Raw genomic sequence first — 21,718 nt, forward strand, 5'->3', positions numbered from 1 at the left:
GAGGATGCTGCTGAGGAAAAATATGCCGCCTATATGAGGAGTGCCAGGATCAGGGCTGCCAACTTGACTCAAACCGTGCCATTTTTGGCCCTATTTTACATCAAATGGCCCTTAATTTTTCAATTTGGTACTTAGTGCCAAAATGGCACTTTTCAAAAATAGTAATATTTCAATATATTTTTGTGAAATCCTTCGCGTGTACTTCTTTTACTCAACTAAAATTTTCTACTTTTTAAAGATTATTCAACTGGTTTATCTTATTTTGGCATTGCACTTTTGGTTTAGAGATGTGGTTTTTATTTTATTGCTAAATGGGAAGGATTAAAAAGGATGACACTATTTTTCGCACTTTTATTTTTCTATTTGGCACTTTTTTATCCTCAATATGGCACCTCATAGCTAAGAATAGTTGGCATCCCTGGTCAGGATGCTGCTGAGAAAAAATGTGCCGTATTTGACGCAATAAGAAGAGAGAGGCCGAAATACGTGAGTGCGAAAAGCTTGAAATGCTGGCCGACAGGAAAAATGCCCGAAAATTTTACCAGAGAGCTAAGCGACTTACTGAAGGTTTCAAGACCAGGGCGTACTCCGGTAAGAACAACAATGGCGACCTAGTTACCGATGTCCAGAACGTGCTTGAATTATGGAGGAAACACTTTCCCACGAACGAACCCGAGCCCCCAGTCGATGATGATGGAGTCGATGTTCCACCGCCTGATTATGACGAGGTACGAATAGCCATTGCGCGCTTGAAAAACAACAACAAGGCTGATTGAGCTGAATGCCAGCCAGCTGCGCTATTCAAATACGGTGGTGAGGAATTGATAAGGTGCATGCATCAACCCTTATGCAGAATTGGGTGAGAAGAACGCATGCCCGACGACTGGAATTTAAGTGTTCTCTGCCCAATCAACAAGAAAAGCGCCAACTACCGGGGAATCAGCCTTCTAATCATATATTACAAGGTCTTATCGAGCGTATTGCATGAAAGACTGAAGCCAACCGTCAACGAACTGGTTGGGGCTTATCATTGTGGCTTTAGACCTGGCAAATCCACCATAGACCAGGTATTCATAATACGCCAAATCTTGGAAAATACCCGCGCGAAAAGGATCGACACTCACCACTTGCTTGTCGGCTTCAAATCCCCTTTCGACAGCACATAAAGGAGTTGTCTTTATGCTGCTATGCCCGAATTTGGTATCCCAGCGAAACTGATACGGCTGTGTAAAATGACGTTGAGCAATATCACCAGCTCAGTCAGAATTAGTAAAGACCTCTCCGAGCCGTTTTATACCAAACGAGGTTTCAGACAGGGCGACTCCCTTTCATGTGATTTCTTTAATCTGATATTGGAGAACATAATAAGAGCTGCAGGACTGAACCGCTCATGAACCATTTTTTACAATAGCCTGCAATTGCTGGCGTATGCCGATGACATCGACATCAACGGTAATAAGAACCGCGAAGTGTGTTCCTCCTTTTCTAAGTTGGACAGGGAAGCAAAGAGATTAGCTCTGGTGGTCAACGAAGACAAGACGAAGTATCTGCTGTCATGAAACTAACAATCAGCGCATTCCCGCCTTGGCGCTCACATCACTCTTGACAGTTAAAAGTTTGAAAAAGTAGGCGACTTCGTTTATTTGGGAACCAGCATTAACACCAATAAATAATGTCAGCCTTGAAATCCAACGCAGAATCACTCTCGCCAGCAAGTCCAATTTTGGACTGAGTAGGCAATTCAGGAGTAAAGTCCTCTCTCGACTTACGAAAACCACGCTCTATAAGTCACTCATCATGCCCGTGCTGGTATACGGCTCAGGCGGCTCTTGGAGTAAAATGGAACGATGAGCTGTATGAGCTTTACAACGACACGCACATAGTGCAGCAAATTGAAATACAACAGCTCTGCTAGCTTGGCCATGTCGTTCGAATGGACTCCGACGCCCCAGCTCTGAAATTATTCAACTCGGAACCCGCTGGTGGTAGCAGAGAAAGAGGGAGGCCCCCGCTGTGATGGAAAGTGGCGAAGGACTTGAACTGAAGTTTGAAATATTGATGAATTTTTTGCAAAATTTTTATAATCTTTATAAAAAGGTTGAAATAAAAATGTATATGGTGTTTTTTTGTACAACCAGCTAGACTTTTATAAAAAAAAAAAAAAAAAAAGCCAAATAGCCAAAACTGATCCAAATATCGCCCTCCTATTATTTTGCGGACAACTGTAGGTGCTGGCAGGGAGTGATTAACCATATCCAGGTACTGCCGAAATTCGACAGCTATTCTGTTTTCTTTAAAATTTTCGTCTTCGGATCGTATTCGTGTTCGTGTTCGTCTTAGTATTGATCTTGGTCGTAATATTCGAATTCGTAGCCAAATTCGCTTTCCTATTCGTTTTCGGATGATCTACGTGTTTGTATATTCAACCTCACCTTCGTATTCGTCTGTATATTTGTACTCACATTCGCGTTCGTATTTGTGTTCATATATCCCTTGGTATTTGTCATCGTTTTCGTATTGGTCTTCGTATATTCTTCGTATTAGTATTCGTAATCGTCTTCCTACTCGTCCTTGCATTCTTGTTCGTATTCGTGTTGGTCTCCGTATTCGTTCTCGTATTCGTCGTTATCATCTTCAGGTGCATTAAATTACTTCAATTTTGGAAAAGTACTTAGCGACAATTTGCGATAGCTTCTGGTACTTCTGTTACTCCCTATGGGTTATTGAGCCCCAAAAGATAAAAGCCTTTAAAAATATTAATTGGTTCATATTCAAGGCTTAAAAGGTTATATTTGTTTTCGTGTTCGTGTTCCTGTTCTCAATCGTCCTCCTTCCTTTTCCTGCATTCTTGTTCGCCCTCGTATTCGTTTTCGTGTTCGTAATTTTCAATCAATTTCGAAACCATAAAAACTCTCGTCATAAACAGAAATACATATGTATATCTTTCCGTTGGTGTTTTTGGTTTCAAAATCGGTCCGGTAGAAATATATAGATTTGGGTGGGGCTAAGTAGTAATGGCACACTTGAAAGGCCCCCCTTATAAGTTGAGTCCAAGTTCAGCATAACCTGCCGAATTTTCCAACAAACCCTTTTCCTCCCCACCAGCAATTCCCAACAGCGTCTCTGTTCGCGCTTTTTCTGTATTCACTTACATACACAACGCCTTTGGACGTGCGAGTGCGCGTATCTACCACATAGATGACAGCCGCCGGACGTGTGGCATACGCTCATGAATGCTTAAATAAGTTTGCACTGGCAGAAAGTAGGCGGAGGGTGGATAAACAGCCTTAGACGGATGCTAACAGTTCATGCCACAATACCCTTAGCCAAAAGTGATACGCTTAGTTAAGGCATTAAAACGCTTGTAAGTCAATTCGTGCGCCTGTTTCATTGTCTCACTGTCACTTTTTGTTTGTCCGTCCGACCACCCACTTGCGCTGCATGTGATGCCGCATCAGAAAAGAACAACAAAAATCGCATAAAAGCCAGATTTCAATTTGTACCCGAAAAGTGTTTATGAGTTTTTCACACAAGCGTGCAAACACGGACAATAGCAACAACAACAACAACGCCCTTGTAAGATACAAGCAGAAGATTGCCATTGTATTTAAGTTTAACCGTGTCAGCAGCCACCCACCACCGCCTCACAGCCGCATTCAGCGCGCTTCGACACGACGGGTGGAAAGTTCATTATTTAAGGCGTTAAATAGCTCGCAAGAGGGCTGAGAAGCATTGCCGTCGTTTCGAGTTTCGGCTTCGGTGGTGCGCCACCCCCTCTTGGGAAATTTTACGGCTTTATTTGTTGTTTGACTTACGCGGCTGTTCGGTTGTTGTTGTTTTGTAAATTTTGTTGACTTTTGCGCTGTAAATACGAGGCATTTAATTTGTTGTTGATTCTGTTGCTGTTGCTGCTATTGTTGCCGTTGTATTGGCGTAATTTTCGCCTGTAATATGACATGATGGAATCATCAAAAGCGCATTAAACGCGGCGTGTAAATTATACGCTTTATTAAAAGAGGCAACAACAAGAACTACAACAAAATAAATATTGTCTTAAAAGGCATACGAGAGAAATAAAGGGACGTGAAGATGTGTTCGGGTAGTGCGAAGCGGAAAATATGCCTCAAGAGAGAAGAAATATTATTGGTAACACTTCTCAACTGGCGAATAAAGGCCAACTCATATAACGCCCAAAAAAAAAAGGCTGGCGTATGCCACAACGTTTACCTCTGCGAAATTTCTCCCTTATTCACTGCGAGGAGCCTAACCCTCTCCCCTACGAAGTCCCCAGCAACCATTTTCAACACCTGCAGAACCAGTAACCTTTGACAGCCTGCTCTCTTTCTCGGTACACACAACCGCAATTGCCAACAAAGTACTCAGCGCGCTGGCCGGCAGCAGTTGGGACACAAAAACAAGGAACCGCTATTGGAAACAAACAAGGCAATTGGCCGGCCGCTTCTAAACTGTGTAGCGCCCGTGAGTTCGCCTGGAACAAGTAGAACGTAGTGGACGAAGCCACAGACATGCTATAATGCAACACTCCGGACAGCCACGGAATGCCTTCTGATGTCGCCAGAACGCCACTTACATAGTTAGGCCCAAGTGTTCAGCAAGCAGTCTCTAGTTGGGTGCTACAAACGCAAGATACTTGGTAGAGGCGAAACCTCCACCTAGGCATGTCAGAAGCTACCTCTCTACAAATTAAAGGGCGAGTTCTAACAATACACACTACAACCACTGAATCTGGCAATGTATATATATCCGCGCCATATACCAGCACAGGCATGATGAGTGACTTATAGTGTGATTTTTTACGACGAGAGAGGACTTTACTTCTCAATTGCATACCCAGTCCAAGGCGGACATTATTATTTATTGGTGTTAATGCTAGTTCCCAAATAAACGAAGTCTACTTTTTCAAACTTGTAACTGTCAAAGTAACGTGGGTGCCAAGACGCGTATGCTCTGACTGTTTGTGTGATGCCAGGAGAGAGTTACTTCGTTTTGTCCTCGTTCACCACCAAACCATTCGCTTTTCTTACTATCTAATCCCGAGAAGGCAGAACAGACGTAGCCCTTGTTTTTACCAATAATGTTGATGTCGTCAGCATACGCCAGCAATTGTACGCTCTTATAAAGTATTGTGCCTGAACGTTCAGTACTTCGGCTCTTATTATCTTCTCCAATATTAGATAAAAACACCCGAAAAGGAGAGGTCATTCCCAATTCTGACGGAGCTGGTGGTATTGCTCAACGTCGTTTTACACAGCCGTATTAGTTTCGTGGGGATACCAAATTCAGATATTGCGGCATAAACACAACTTCTTTTCGTGCTGTCGAAAGCAGCATTGAAATCGACAAATGGGTGGTGTGTGTCGACCCTATTCTCGCAGGTCTTTTCTAAGATTTAACGTATTGTGGATACCTGTTCTATGGTGGATTTTCCAGGTATAAAGCCACACTGATAAGGCTCAATCAGTTCGTTGACGGTTGGATTCAGTCTTTCACACAATACACTTGATAAGACCTTGTAACCTATGCTTAGAAGGCTGATCCCGCTGTAGTTTGCGCGTATGGCGGGATCGCCTTTCTTGGGGATTGGGCAGAGCACACTTAAATTCCAGTCGTTGGGAATGCGTTCATCTGACCATATTCTGCATAGGAGTTGATCCGTAAACCTTATCAACTCTATAGATCGCCATTATTGTTCTTACAGCAGTTCGCCCTGGTCTTGAAACCTATCGTAAGTCGCCTAACCTGTAGACGGCATCGTTTTTCTATGGAGCTTTTTGGCATTCCTCATCGAACCAGTTGTTATTTCGGACTCGCTGAAATATAACTACTTCTTCGGCGGCGGTAGTTAGTGAGTGGGAAATGTAGTTCCACTGCTCGCGTATGTCGGTTTGTCGGAGTGCTCTTGGAGAGCAGGTGTGAGAGTCGAGTGGCGAATAAATTGGCCGTCTATTGTGACTGCAGCCTTTCGATGTTAAGCTTTCCTTGCATTGTTGAGCGCACATTTCTTGCTGCACAGAGGCGGGTGCGTATCTTGGCTGCAACAAGATAGTGGTCCGGTCGATGTGAATCGTGCCTTCCGTCCGTTATCACAACATGATCGATTTGGTTTCTCGTTTTTCAATTTGGAGACAGCCAGGTAGCTTTATAATGAATTAATTGATGCAAAAAAACGTCCTACATTTTTTAGTCTTTCGCTGTGTAGATCTAGCTGTGCGATGTATTATTTGCTGGGATGACGAGACTTACTCAGTTTTAACTGTTAAGCCTGAATGTTTTTTTTTTTTCATTGTCATAGCATACAAGTTTCTGTCCTTAACCAGGGGTCTTCTCTGTAATGCGATATGAAAGAGCAATGCAATGCGATAAGCAAATACATCGTAAGTAATACTAGGTTCACATATAAGTAGATTATCTTCATTTTCGAGCTTAACACCCTAATCTGTAATTATAACAACAGATTAGCCATATAAAACTCGTCCCTTGTTAATCTGTAATTATAAAATAATCTCAGATTAAACCGATAAGTTTTCGGTGTCCATACTAGTTTTATCGATTGTTTTTGCAAAAAAGAGGAGAAATGCCAAATGTAAAAGTAAACAAAAATGTACGCTAGCAAGGAAAAGAGGTTTGTAAAGGTATTTTTAATAAAATGTTAAGTTAAAATATATTTATATTGCTTATTATAGCATAAAAACGTTATCACGGTGGCACAGAGAAGAAACATAACTTTTCCTTGAGATGGGAGAATAACAAGCACAACAAATTTGACGGCTAATAAACTGAGATTTGCCTGTGTAAACAGGGTGATTAAAAAACGAGCTTTGATTGGGATAATATTGATATGTGAACATAGTTTAATATGCAGTGGCGATTGCCTGTCGTATCCCATTACAGAGTAGCCTTCTAGATGGTACATATATGTAAATCTGGGTAGTTCCTGTTAATTAGATCCGACTGTCGTTTAAACAGAGTTATAATTTTCCATTCTCGCAGCAACAAATTTTAAGAGAAAAATTTGCAGACGCTCTAAGCCGCAGCGTGTTTCCAAGGTCAATATTAAGCCGAATTGGCGCAGAAAATTCGATATCCGCCGTGAAACTCTCCGGAATTAGGTTCACAACAATGTATGTAGATTAAAAAAATTGGCGGGGAAATTTGACAAAACAAATAGTGATGGCTATTTGTGACAACAATGTAGCTCCCTTCTTCAGGCAAGCAATTTTTTCAATCAGATAAGCTGAAATCTAAGTCTCATAATTAGTCAAGACAACTTTGTTATCGAAAATAAATACAGGTGATCTTCAAGACATGTGTCTCTATTATCCGGGAAATTATTTAGGGGAATGTACGAGTCTGAGCTCGGATTATAGACAGAGATAGAATCGGTTTACCTACACCGATTCAATTGAGTTTCCATTGTGAAGGAATGTTTTGTTAAATTTAAGAATCGGTTCCGGGCACAGAAAGTTGCTTAGAAGGGTTGCAGAGTAATACCCTTTGTTTTTGGCACCTAATGGCAAAAGATACGTCCTAGAGTCTTCTTTGGAAGAAAGTACATCGTAAGATTCTCTTTAAGAGAGCAATGGACAGATCCAGAAAATCTATGGGAGGCTGAAAATTGTACTGGAGCTTGTTGACATATACACTGTAACTTCAGGTGCTTCACTACTTTGGGTGTAATAGCAACGGTCTTTGAATAGGAAGCCTTTACAATACTGAAAGTAGCAGACTGGATAATTGGCAATACATACGTAGCGGGATATAAAATCCGTGTCTGCAGTGACAGCCGAGCAGCTCTAAAGATCTTCGATGCCGCTCGCACCTCATTAAAAAATAGGCCAGGAGTGTAGGTAGAGGCTAAACTCCATTGTAAGGTGGAATGAACTTAAACTTGTGTGGATGCCACGATACTGTGGTGTTCAAGTGCACAAACTGGCTTATAAATTGGCGCACTGCGGTTCTCTGGAGCACAAAATTGACGCGGAGCCAGTTTTAGGGCCAAGCATAGTGTGAATAATCGGATTCATCAAGGATAAATCTATCTAATGAGAGCCAAGTATTTCCTATAACGGGCTGACATGGTGGTATCAAAATTCACCTCAGGCAGAGGAGTGATCTACGAGCCCAGATAAAACTGATTGCGGGGCATAATCCAAGGACGACACACACGACTAACAGAATAGTTTTTCTGCCGCTTCCCGGCCTTCGCCAGACTTACGATGGCAATTTTTTGGTTCGGATGTTTTTTACATTGGACGAGCTTCAATCTCGTTCCCTCGACAAACTGCAAAGGCTCATAACGGAGGCCGGTAAGTTAGAAGAGGAGCAATGAATTCCCACTCCATCTATATATACCTATCCTCTAAATCCTCTTTCTATACCTTAATTACAATGAGCAATACTGCCTGAGTACTTGAACAAATTATTTATGGGTTTCCGGCCAACCACGATTCCATTCCATGCCAAGGCTCGGTATGTCCATGCTGGCAATGGGAAATTGCCACTTTTATGAAAAACTCCTTGAGGAACTTAAACCCCTAAGTACTACTTCGTCTGAAGAATCATTTTTGGCGTGGTTTGGAGCTCAACTTTTCTTTTCGACCGTCGTCGAACTGAGGTAAATAAAAAAGTGCAAAAATCTAGTAAGTAACTGATGGGCGAAAACACAAAAATACATATTTGACCACTGTACCATTAAAGCACACAGCAACTGCACAGCGGTGATAATAATTTGTATTCATTAAGCTGGCAAGGTTGCACCACGGCCCGCAGACAGCAAATTAAGACTTGGGAAAGTGAAGGCACTTTTTAAATTGCCTGGCACAAACCTTCATACAAACGCGAGATCTTAATAAAAAAAAAAAAAGTCGACCCGGAGCGGAACGCGTTGAGATTAAATTACCTACCAACATAGCAACACTTTATGATTTTAATAAGGATGCAACAAAAAGCAATGCACTGTTCGGCCGAAGGAGTAAAGCGTAACGCTATAAAATTTTAATAACTTTTATATATGTATATATATAATTGTTTTCCAGGAAGAATTCGGAGAGAAAATTTAAAATTAAATCTTTGGCCTAAAATTTTTAATTAAAAGTTTCAAAATAAGGGCATTCGTTTAATTTTATATTCGTTGAGTTTTAATAAGACGCGCAAAGCGTTGGCAACTTAATCCTTTTCCCAGCTGCCTGCTGCCAGCTAAGTCATTTAATATCGAAAAATACTTTTTTCATCAACTCATCATCGTTCATCACCGATACGCCCAACGCATCCATCACAAACTGTCAACGCAGACGCTTTGATTGGACGAAAACATATGAAGGGATTGCAAAAAAACCAGATGTACTGCAGGTGTAAAGGCAAAACGCCTAAAATGCCACTAAGCCTTTGATGAGATGCACAGAGGAGCGCTGACTGATGAGCAATACACAAACACATAAACATACATGCATACATACATATATGTACGTACATAATAGGTATGGACAAATGAAAACGGAAGGACAGGGGTGTTTTAACCGCAGACATATTTAAAAAAAACACACTAAACCACAAAGCAACGACTTAATTAGCCGCAAGTATTAAAACTCACACGAGCTGCGGCACAGACAGGCGCAGAGGGGCAAAGAGAGAGAGGACTGTGATTGAGCGGCACTCTGGCAAAATGGCGCGCATCTCTTGTTTCAAATTAAACCCTGTTGGGGGTGTGTAGTTGCGCGACACTAGCTCTTTTACTTCCTCATCCCCAACTGCTGCTGCTGCTGATGACGACGCAGGTGCCAGCAAACAGCCATTAGCGCTCTCTTGCTCATATTTTACCTGCCTTAACCACCCCTCGTCTTTATTTAGTCAGAAGTTAAACATTTGTCTCTTTCGCTCGAGTACTTACCCCTTTCTTTTTTTTGGGATATTTCTTGGAAATTTCTGCGCTCGGATGTGTATATACATATATCTCCAGCTTACTTTCTGTGTGTACTTATGTAGGGATTTTTTCTTGAATATGGCGAATCACATGATTGATTGCTGGTTGTTTTGGTGCTCGAGGTTATTTAAAAACCCATTGAAAAATAAGCATAACTGATAGGCAAGTAGCTTTGAGATAATTAACTAAAATATAATTTTGAAATTAATTATAAAAGCAATTTACGCCGTAAATGGTACTGAACCTTTTGTGGTAATAGACGAGTCTAAGATCCCATTCTACAAGCAAGCTCTCCGCCATTGTTTTACTCAGCAAACCAGAGGTACCAAAAAAACGTGTGGCTGATACGAGTTGTTTCATAGATTTACAGGAATGAGCCAGATTTTTGTTGTATAATACGAGGCTTTTCATTCAGCATGCAAGATTCAATTCGTTGTCATGCCGATTCGCAGAGATTTTTTCCACCTAATTCGTTCAATTTCGCAGTATAATATTTAAATTAATGTACTTATCTATATAGTAATGACTAATCATTCGCGAGAACTGGTTTTGGGGTTAGACTTCTTCTTTGTGGGAACTGTCATGGTTAAGTTTACTCGAGCGCAGCATCTTCCTTTTATCGCAACTTCTTTTAAGTGCTTTTAGGTTCCAAAAACGCTCTTAATAGCTTTCTTACTTGATACAAAGAGGGACTTCAATATACTTCGCTTCGAAAAGCCTAGCAGTGTATCAGCTCTTCTTGAGTATAAATAAGCTCTTTTATTTTTTCGAAGTGAATATATCAGGCAAGAAATCCGCTGTAGAATGTTTTGGAAGTAGAGAAACGTTGAAGTAAGCATTGTATTTTTGAAAACCAACAAAATTTAAGTAATTTACTTACCTAAACTAGGTTTAGGCTATAATGAATGAAATCCCGCCAAAGTGCAGCTTGAAGTAGAGCTTTATTTCTGCGTAGATAATTCTCATTGATCGTACGAGTCGCGAGACTTCAATGTTACTTTTGAAATATGTAAGTTATTCGAATCGGTGGGCGGTTAAGATTGGTGTTATTTTAATACCTCTCGCCTTCAATGAAAATACATATGTCTATGATGGCATAAGCTTGCTTGTAGTGATATCTGTACTTCGGCAATCTTTGAAAACAACTTCAGGGCTGCAACAAGTTTTTTTTCTTTTTATTAAATTTTTTCGGCTTCTTTCTGGCGCTGGTTCCACCTTCAAATTAACCTAAAACATTCAAATGTTTAAGAATTTATTTCAAAATTTGAAAACACTTATTCACATGAGCTTACAATCAATAGAAATGTTATTTTTGCATTTCTTAATTTTCATTATTATTTTTTCTTATTAATTGTATAGTTATTAGTATTATTGCTATTTGAGTTTATATTCTTCGAATTAATTATGTAATTGTATTTTTATTATGTACTAAATATGTATATATGCATGTATGTATGTATGTAATTATTTTACTCATTTTTTCTCTTTATAGAATTTGAATAGTTGATTAGCGCTTAAAACTACAGCTTACAAAACTAATTTAAAATTGTTTTTTTTTAATAACTTTTTAGCTACATACTAATGTGTGTATAAAAAATCAAATATTGCCTTAAAACAGCAGGTAAATAGATCTGTTGCTGTTCATTTTATGTAAAGTATTTAGTTTAAAAAATTCAATTTTTTATTAAAAATTACTTGAGATATATATACGTATTTATTTAAAAAAATTTTAATGAGAATGTGAACATATATTTTTAAGAAAATTGCAAGCTCGAACGCGACAATTCAGTCAGAAGGAAAGGCTTGCGAATTCTTAATGAATAAAGGAAAGCAAACTTGGGAAGACTACAGAGAATATAAGGGGACTGCAGAGGGTGCAGTTTGCGGTTTGCACAAGTGTGAGCAAATTATAATGAAGGGATTAAAAAATAAGTAAGGGCACTAAATTAGGGATAGACAATATTTAAAGCATTTAAGAGTATTTTTGGAAATGAATCGCAAAATAAATAAGTTTTAAAAAGCGATCAATTAAAAAAAAACGTCTGGTTACAATTTGAAAAAAAAAGAAAAAAATTTCAAAATATGGAAGTTAGAAACTATCTAAACAAATATCTAAAGAAAATGTGTACAAAAAAAAATAAATAAAGAAACAAATAAAATTTAGAAGATTCTTTTTCTAAACAATTTTAATTAAAGAACGTAATATTAATGAATATAATAATATTACAACTTTTGTCAACAATTCACTCAAATTACGGAATTTAGAGAACTCAAAAAACAAAAATTAAATTAAATTAAGCAAAGCAAAAACTTGGAAAATTGCGAAATTTTAAATATTTCTATTAAGAAAAACCAATTTTTTAAACGAAAAGAAGCGATTAATTAATAAATTTTTATATTTTTTTAAGAATTATTAAAAATTGGAAATTTTCCAAATAAGGCAACAATCCCATAAAGCAGGCATTGGCAGCTCAGGCAAGTGCAAAAGATTTACATGCGAATAATTAAAAAAAGGATTATATACACATAAAAATACTATTTCTGTTTATGTATATTTCCTAAACAGATGAAAGTTCAAAAACTTACGGCGAAAAAGTACAGAATTTAGAGAAAATAAATTTTGACTCAACTTCGAAATTTTAATGATACTCTTTTGCTATTACTACGTAGTTGTTGACAGAATTAAAACACCAATTTTTAGCTTTTAAATAAAAAATAAAAGAAGTTAATAAAAAATTCAGGAAAAATTTTAAAAATTAAAAATAACATTAACATTAACATTAAGGTATGTAACTTGAGAATAGAAATCGCTGCATCTTTTAGGCGCATCAATATTACATAGTTACATCCCGAGCTAATAAAAGGGAGGTAAAAAAAATATGGGGGCACCAGCCATAACAAGCCTGCAAAAGGTTTTGAATTTTTAAGTAGAACAAAAAATATTAAAAAAAAAGAATTTCATTTTTTCCACCTTTTGGCGCAACCTTTTTTTGCGACTTTTATGATAAATAAAGCTTTTCGCAATGTTAGAAAAATTGTTATTTTTTAATTTCTTCTTTCGCTTTAACACTTAAAAATGTTTAAATAAATGTTTGCCATTTGTTACACAAGCAACAATTATAAGTAAAATTACTCTGCTTTTATACTTAATTTTTTAATCTGTTTTAGAATTATTTACAATTTTTTACTGATGTCGTTACATNTCAATATTACATAGTTACACCCCGAGCTAATAAAAGGGAGGTAAAAAAAATATGGGGGCACCAGCCATAACAAGCCTGCAAAAGGTTTTGAATTTTTAAGTAGAACAAAAAATATTAAAAAAAAAGAATTTCATTTTTTCCACCTTTTGGCGCAACCTTTTTTTGCGACTTTTATGATAAATAAAGCTTTTCGCAATGTTAGAAAAATTGTTATTTTTTAATTTCTTCTTTCGCTTTAACACTTAAAAATGTTTAAATAAATGTTTGCCATTTGTTACACAAGCAACAATTATAAGTAAAATTACTCTGCTTTTATACTTAATTTTTTAATCTGTTTTAGAATTATTTACAATTTTTTACTGATGTCGTTACATGCGGTAGAAAATCGAGGCAAATTATGGTTTAGAAAATATTAAAAAAAAAACCGATTATAGAAAAAACGTGAGGAAAATGCGTAAAATGTTGAAAACTCGGAAAACGAAAAAATATTTCAAACAAATTTTGGCAGTTCAGCATATGTTACGAGATTTTCGTGTATTTTTTCACCAATAACGGGTAATCCAAATTATTTCAGATTCAAAATTCTGCAGTTTTTTTCAAAACTTTCGGCTTCACACCGCCACGCATTTGCCAATCAATTTCCCACCGCCTGTCTGCAAAGTTTTTTGTAAAATTTTTTTTACACTAAGTTAGCTATATTTCTTAAACTGTTGAATTTCTAATTTCTTTTTCGCATTTTCATGCAACATTTTTCCTAGCATACTTCCAGGATTCACGATGGTCCGCATCACTGCATGCAATACAATGAAACAATAACAAATAAATGAAGTAAAAAATTAACATTAAAAGTTAAGTTAAAGCCTTAAATATTACTAAAAAAAATCGAAGTTTCGAAACTAATTAGAAATTTCGAAATTAATATTAAAAAGTAGTTATAAAGCAATTTAGTGGATCAACGTGCGCTGATGCTGCTCCCGCTGCAGTTGCAGTTGCCGCCTCTATTTAGTCGGTATGAAGCGCGCCTTCACTTGATTGGCCAGCAAATGATGTTGTTGTTGCTGCTGTTGCTGATGCAATTGTTGTTGCTGCTGTTGTTGCTGCTGTTGCATATGTTGGCTAATTTGTTGTTGTATGGATAAGCCGCTAGCATTGCTGATGACATGCTGATTGTGCAATGGCTCATTAATCTCAACTTTGATGGGAGGATTTTGAGGTTCTTTGTTCTTGCGCGGACGACCACCTGCCAAAAGTAAGAGAAATCAATTTCACATGACAAGTATGGTAAGGTTGGGAAGGGAGAGAAGCGTTCAGTACAGTTAGCAAAATGGATATAAACTTGGTAAAATTAGTTGAAAAACGTGGAATAAACGATTTTACAAAATTAGTGCGACACTATCTATGGAAGTGAAGCTTCTTCTCTCGATGCATTTCATTGCATAATCTACTCAAAATTTTAGTTTAGGCGGCAAGAGAGGGAGGCAGTAGAAGGAACAAAGATGCATTTCCGTTACACTGCAAGTATTACATTTTTGCGTGCCTATTTTTAAATTCAGTAGACAAAGAAGTTTCACTTCAAGAGTAGTTCGCCATTGCGGGGAAGGAAATTAATAATTTTGTAAAATAGCAAGCACCAGCGGTTTGGGTAAGTTTAATTTGGAATGCGAAATTAAAATCCGCAACTAAATATGTAAAAAGTAACTGGACAGAGTATAAAAGAGACAAACAGCTGAAGCAAGTGTGAAAACGATAAGAGAATAAAATTTTAATAAACTCAATAGAAATCTTTGCAAATTTTGCAAGCGCCGAGTTGTCAAAAACAGCAACAAATTTATAATTTAGTAAGTAATATTCGCAAATCGGTCCAGGCGTATATCTACACAGTTTAGAGCAGCTTAGATTAATGAACGAATGCCTGCTTGCCGCTTGCTAACAAAAATCCACATGCTTAATCAAACAAGCAAACATTTTTACTAGCCGAATGGCTTTCAAGCTTTCATGTAAATAAACTGTTTTGTTTACGCTTTCTTCCAGTATTCGAACACATACGTTGGCCGGCGGTGTGTTGTATTGAGAGTGGCTGTCCAATCATAGCCAACGGCTGTTGCGGCGATTGCAGTGTTATCGACTTCTTTGAACGTTTCGGCGGCGGCAGCTCATTGTGTGCGTGATTCGTTAGCAAGTGTTTGGATAAATGCTGGCGCACAGCGAATGCCTCATTGCAATTGGGCACAGGACAGTTGAGGTACCTAAAAACAAAGAAGAGCGAAGCAATTTATTTTATGCCATTTACTTTATAATAGATTGAGCGACGAGCGCTACCCACCTGCCCTCCACATGTCGCTGCACATGTTTCTTCAACAACGTTTCCTGGTTGAATGAGCTCGGACAGATGTCGCATTTGAATTTGAATTCATCGTGCATCTTCAGATGCTGATCGAGATGCGCCTGCTGCAGGAATTTCTCATCACACTTGCTGCATTCGTATGGGAAAGCCATGCCATGCGATTTCATGTGTGTATGCAGCTGCGATTGCTGCTTGAACGTCTTATCCGGACAGCGTGGACAATAGTAGCCGGTAATGCCGGCATGCGCTTGGAGATGCTGATTGAGCGAGGTGACTTGCGTGAATTTCTTGGGGCACTGATTGCAGCAGTATTGCTGTACTTTGTGGTGTGTCTTCATGTGATTGTTGAGGTTGGTCACCTGAGTCGGGGAAAATGTTAGTATTTTTCGTAATAAAAAATAAAAAAATATGGACTCGAATTACCTGCGCAAATGAGCGCCCGCACTCGGGCTCTATGCAGACGAAGGGGCGTTCCCCAGTATGCAAGCGACGATGATTATTCAAATTTGTGATCTGTGAAAAATGGAAATTTAAATACACTTTTTTCCAATTTTAAATATTCAGCTTTCTACCAACCTGTGTAAATTGTTTGCCACAATCCACACACACGTATGGTCGATCGTTTGTGTGTATGCGTTCATGGTTACGCAAATTGGCTGCTTGTGTAAAGCCTTAAAAAGTGGAAAAGTTGTATATGATAAACCAAAATACATAAATCTGTTGTGTTTGGTTGTTAGATTTTTGATTTTTTTTTTTTTTTTTGATCTTCTAGCTTTTGATTTTTTTGTTTTAGTTTTTATTACTTTTAGCCTCTCACTACTTACCTTTATTACAAAAATTGCAAACAAATTTCCGCTCGGCTGCATGATTGCGTATATGTGTCAGTAGCGAAGATTTGCGTGAGAATGTCTTGTTGCAAAGGGGGCAGGAGCCCTCCTCGTTGAAAATCAAGTCCACCTGAAAGGAAGAGAAGCACATTCACACAGAGATTTGAAAAAGGAGACGATTTAAAATGCGATAATGATAATTACGTCTAACTGCTGTATGGTCTTCTCCAATTCAAAGGCCGACATTGTGACCGTTTTTAATTTCGCGCGATTCTGAAGGGAAACTTGGCGCCGATTTTGACGATTTTGCTGCGAATAGAACCGGAAAAAATATTGAGTTTAGAAAGTTCAGTATTACTAAATTTACGTATAAAAAAGTAGAGGCAAATGAAAAAAAAACACAAATTAACTCCTAAAAATATGCAATGGAATTCTTTAAATTTTCTTTAAGCCACACATCTGTTCTCACCTTCTCTGTAATCTCAGATGCGGACTGTATACTTTCGGAAGAACTTGTTGATTGTAGTTGATGTTGTTGCTGCTGTTGTTGTTGCTGTTGTTGCTGTTGCTGTTGATGTTGTTGGTGTTGCTGCTGTAGCTGTTGTGCCAAAGCGTTAACGGCAGCGACGTTATTATTGTTTGCCGCAGCGGCGACGTTATTACTCAATTGTGCAGCGACTGCGGCGACATTCGCTAGATTTTGTGTGTCCACAGCACTTGCACCACCAGCACCGGCCACACCGCCACGTACCGATGGATAGAAACCGTTTGCAGTTAGATGCTCGGAGCACTTGACACAGGTGGGTATATTATAGCCGGGAACTTGGAACAACTGAAGAGGAGAGAAGAGAAAAAATTTAAAAAATTGCATACATATAGGCATTTCCACCAGTTTAAATATTTAATAAAACCGAAAGCAAAAACCATAAATAAATGCCGGCTGTGCTTGAAACAATTAAAAATAAGAAAGTAGACAAATTGTCGCCTTTAATCTGATTTAAATACAAAAGCCACATTCTTTTCACTTGGCAACTCTGCATAAATCCTGCTTGGCGGCACACCCACACCCAACATATCCGTCATCACTTGTTCCCAGGTTGCCCGGCCCGGCCCGGTGGCATTCAAGCACATTTTTTTTAATTAAAAGAAAACAAAGTCCATTACAGGCCGCTTCAGCGCGGTAGTGGGTAAGTGGAAAAATAACGCAGGCAAAAGGAGAAGAAACAAATAAAAAAGCATAATAAATGTGCTTCCATAAGAGCTGTTTTCTTTGTGCGCTGTCTACCTAGTGCTGACCAAGCCACAATTGCTTTTGTTGTTATTGTGTCAGCGCAGTCAACCGTTGCCACAAACGGACGGCCGGCGGAACAGTCAGCCAAGCATTTTTGCGTCGCTCTGCCAATGGCGCTGCTACTTATTCTTTGCAGCACTCATTTTTTTCAATGTTTGTTCTTCTACCCCTCGGCACAACGTCTTGTGTACGCGCTTCGTTCGTTCTCAAAGTAATCAGTCAACTGCTGTGCTGCTAGGGATGCAAAATTTATTTTTAAATAACTATATCACCGGAAAAATATCGAGCCCTAACCGCCAAAATAACGTAAGCGACATTTTTTTCAAAATTTTCTTTTTGATGCAGAAATGTATCTAGATGATCTAGGAATATTTCTGCATCAAAAAGAAAATTTAGAAAAAAATGTCGCTTACGTTATTTTGGAGGTTAGGGCTCGATATCGTCGATAGTTTACTATATGTTACTATTTTTTAAAGTCTAGTCATATTCAATGCTAATTTTTAATCCCAACAAAATACTTTTGAATTTCGTATTAATTTGGCTGGGGCCTAAAGTGCCAAGGCCTGTAATCGAAAAAATGTTTAGGCCATAAAATTCTCATAGGCGCATGGTCCGCCCTTTTTAATAACTAGGTATCAATATTTGGCGATAAACTGAATGTTCTCCAAGGAATGAATGATATAAAATTGTATGATCAGTCAAAACAAATTTTTAAAATCATTAGATACAAGTCGATGTTTAAATCATCGTTGAATTTGGCATCGATGCATCACCAATTTCTCGTTAAAAATTTTGAAATATCGATCGCAAGCATCGAATTTTAAACCGATCGGTTTTTTAAAAGCATCGTTCCATCGTTTGCATCCCTTTGTGTTGCTGCTGTACTTATTGTTGCTGCTTTTCTACTACATACCTTGCTATTGGAAACGCTGGCGCCGCAGTCGCCGCTACCTGCTCACGACTTTACATCAGTGATGGCATTTGCCATTGTATCGAAAACCAGCTATACAGTATTTCTGACCGGTTTGTCTTTTATTTTACAATCGAACACGAAACGATAAAAGGCCATATTCTTTGATTGAAACGAAAGCACAATAAGTTTTTATTAACTAAAAAAAATATATGGCTAAGCATAAAACAATCCAGCTCTGAAAGTATTCAACTCGGAACCCGCTGGAGGTAACAAAAGAAGAGGAAGGCCTCCTCTGCGTTGGAAAGACCAGGTGGAGAAGAACTTAGCTTCACTTGGCATTTCAAATTAGCGTCAGTTGGCACAGAAGAGAAACAACTCGTGTTCTTTGTTGTCACACAAAGTGGAGGGATCTACAGTTTTACGCCGACTCCGAACGGGGATTGTATTTTTATGAGAAGCTATACACTCGGAGGTTTGTCACTGCCTGCCGAGGGACGACTGCTGTTAAGAAGACCTTTTTATATATTTTTTGCGAAGTTGCTTTGACCCTGGCTTGAACCCAGGTGCTGATGAGTGAAAGCGCGCACTGCTTACCACTACTACACAGCGGCCGACAAGTTAAAACAGTCGGGTCTACGTAACCGGAACGACCCAGACTTATATCTGGCCAAGGACTGTCACTCCAGCAACACTCCCAAAAAATCGAAAAGAAAAGGTCACGTACTGTTGACAAGAATATCTTACCTATAGTGTTTTGGTGCTCTGAACACCTGAAGTCACTTTTGTTCCATCGCATCAGGATTTTGTCGTACCTACCCCCAAAGAACATTAGGAAAAAATCGTGACGTTATGTAGCAAAACAGACTTCAGGTTCGTGTTCAGCGGATAAAAATACATTTGAGAAGGATAGTCTGATCCCCGAACGCAGACACTTCTCCATCAGAAATTGTATCCAAAAAAGTAAAATGTGCCCACATTATCCATCACTGCTTTATACTCGTTGGCTTCGCTTGGATTATTCTGCTTGCCACATTTTTGTAGTTGTTTTGTTATTCATTGCTTGTTTGTTTGTCTTTCTGTTTTGCTTTTGCTTAGTTACTTACTTAACTCAGTAAATTTTACAAGTTCTCTGGCTTTAATGGCTCTGTTGTTACTTCTTATTTGCGAAAATTCGTTGTATGTAAGCACTGCCGCCGTGGGCTGACGAAGTCATCATCACCGTAGTCATCATAATCGATGGTTTGGCTCAATTTTGTAGAATTTTATCTATTCTAAGCATATTTTTTAGAGCAATTTTTTAAGGTTTTTGTACATTTTTTCTCCTACTTCTATTTAGCTGAAAATTGTATTTATTGACTTTTCTTTGCTATTGTGACTCAAAAAACCGTCCGTCCATCGATGAGCACTATCGACATTCGCTTTATTGCCTGCCTGGCTGATTGCTTTTGCGTTTTGCGTCCAGCCGGCCATTAAATGTTAGGGGGGAATTGTGGTAGAAAAACAAAAGCGAAAGAAAAATAAAAGCAAACAAAACACAAAACCAAGAAAAATATATAATGGAAATAAAGTGTAAAAATTTATACATTAATACGCTGGTCGTCGATGAAAGTGTGTTGGTAGAGGTGGCGCGCGTTGTGCAGCCGCCGTACAACAGACAAGGCGTACATTGTGCTGAAAAAGTAATAAACGCGCTGGGATCGTAGAGAAGTAAAAAGTAAAAAAAAATCGTTTAGACGCCATTTTAGTGGCATTAAAGCCGGTCAAGTGGTTCATGAATAGCCGAACGGGAAAATGGGTATCTAGTCCGCTCTGTACTAAAAATTTTTTACCAAATAAAATATAGCTGTAATATTCTTAAAAAATCTAAGAAAGAAAAATGTTCCTTATTCTGGAATAACACTTCTCAGCCCATGCACTCACTAACTACACTGTCCTTCCAAATGCATTTCGCATTTATTCTCCAGTTTTGCCGCCCTTTTATCTCTTCTCATCCTACTTCCACTTTCCTTACAACTGTTTTCCCCTTAAGCGCCTTAACAGCCCACTTTCCAATTTTCCATTTTGCAATTTAGACCATTTAGAAAAAAAAAAACTACCCCCACCCAAACTCCAAGCATTGGGACTCCATCAATTGCCACTCCCACCGATTGTATTGTATGCCCGTCACTTGCTCGGCCAATCGACCGTCCGCCCGCCTATCCCCGCTATTCTATACGCCTGAAAAATCAATAAAAATAACAAAATACACATTTTTTCCAACAACTGAAAACTGCTGCAGCAGCTCCTCCCACCAAAATTCGCTATGGCGCAAATGCATAATATCGAACGAAAAAAAATCGTTAATGCAAAATTCAGCGAAAAATTTTATATATTTTTTAATAAATGCAAAATGTCGTGCTTATCCACTTACCGCTGCTGGTTGGAAACACAATCTACAGATGCTTTCCATGTCGTTTGCTCAGCACAGCCTGTGTTGCGTTCCTAGCGGCGTTGGCGTTAGCTAAGTCAGCTCCCAAGGAATCCAACATCGAGGGGGTCTCGCGCGCCAGCACCGTTCGCTGTTGTTGTGAAGCCCGCTGCTGTACTTCAGCAATTCCAAGCTGCTCTGTCAATGCTATTATTTTCGAAACTACACCAAAATACCCACACTTTTTCACACGGCTTGTATGTACGCTTTTTTATCTCCAACAGTTCAAATTCTGACCAACGGAGAACCAGCGGATTCTATTCTTTCGCGAATTTTTTTTTGCGTCTCGCTTCACTTGCGCCTTCGCTGCAATACCAACTCGCGTTGGTAAATGTATTTCGCGTTTTCGTATATTTTTTCCACAGCTACACACTCAATTTGCGCACAGCTTTTTGTCCAATTGATATTCTTTTTCACAATTCACAAATTGGCGGTACGGTTCTATCTTTTTCTTCCCTCGTTTATTTTCTAATTAAAACGCTGTTTATGTTTTGAAATATTTCTTTTTTCACTTTGTTACTCCACATTGTTTGCACTTGTTGTTGCTGAAATGTTCCTTGACTTTGACTACTAATCAAAATAATAAAACTTTTTTATTGCAACAGAATTCGAAGCATTCTCGGCGTTCGCTTGTGGAAATGAAAAAATTTTTCTACTCGTCCAAGTTCACCCACAACTCGTTAGTGTAGTTGTTGCTGCCAACGCAAGTGCTTCTAGCTGTCTCATTTACACA

The 21,718-nt window shown here is 38.6% G+C and overlaps 1 protein-coding gene and 2 long non-coding RNA genes across 4 annotated transcripts; 1 reads left to right on the plus strand and 2 right to left on the minus strand.

Annotated features, from left to right (window-relative positions):
• Positions 1-9,807: 9,807 nt before the first annotated feature.
• LOC108377489 (uncharacterized) lies at positions 9,808-11,315 on the minus strand. Its single transcript, XR_001849332.1, has 3 exons — positions 10,821-11,315; positions 10,185-10,737; positions 9,808-10,125 (listed from the first exon to the last, which is right to left on the minus strand). It is a non-coding gene; the product is annotated as an uncharacterized LOC108377489 (long non-coding RNA).
• A 1,441-nt stretch (positions 11,316-12,756) lies between these two features.
• LOC108377711 (uncharacterized) lies at positions 12,757-13,583 on the plus strand. The gene is made up of 2 exons (XR_001849355.1): positions 12,757-12,808; positions 13,184-13,583. It is a non-coding gene; the product is annotated as an uncharacterized LOC108377711 (long non-coding RNA).
• On the minus strand, positions 13,245-21,718 carry LOC108377554 (zinc finger protein 140). Of its 2 annotated transcripts, none has more exons than XM_017633916.1 (9): positions 20,929-21,718; positions 16,784-17,146; positions 16,519-16,623; positions 16,312-16,444; positions 16,064-16,158; positions 15,911-16,000; positions 15,467-15,846; positions 15,190-15,389; positions 13,245-14,383 (listed from the first exon to the last, which is right to left on the minus strand). In XM_017633916.1, the coding sequence occupies exons 1-9, from the start codon at positions 20,965-20,967 to the stop codon at positions 14,142-14,144; spliced, it is 1,647 nt and encodes a 548-aa protein (XP_017489405.1). In that variant the 5' UTR covers positions 20,968-21,718; the 3' UTR covers positions 13,245-14,141. The 2 variants fall into 2 exon arrangements, with proteins under 2 accessions (XP_017489405.1, XP_017489343.1); XM_017633854.1 differs by having other exon boundaries at positions 15,163-15,389.

The sequence above is a fragment of the Rhagoletis zephyria genome, unplaced genomic scaffold (assembly GCF_001687245.7).
Source record: "Rhagoletis zephyria isolate East Lansing unplaced genomic scaffold, Rhagoletis_zephyria_1.1 Rzeph_scaffold_00006, whole genome shotgun sequence".
NCBI classification, from domain to species: domain Eukaryota; kingdom Metazoa; phylum Arthropoda; class Insecta; order Diptera; family Tephritidae; genus Rhagoletis; species Rhagoletis zephyria.

Excerpts from the sequence above, each read along its gene's own strand:
- LOC108377554 (XM_017633854.1), bottom strand. The coding sequence starts at position 20,967 with ATGGAAAGCATCTGTAGATTGTGTTTCCAACCAGCAGCG. Across the intron at positions 16,445-16,518 it reads AGACCATACAGCAGTTAGAC|GTGGACTTGATTTTCAACGA; the intron begins GTAATTATCATT and ends TCTTCCTTTCAG. Across the intron at positions 16,159-16,311 it reads TTGCAATTTTTGTAATAAAG|GCTTTACACAAGCAGCCAAT; the intron begins GTAAGTAGTGAG and ends CCACTTTTTAAG.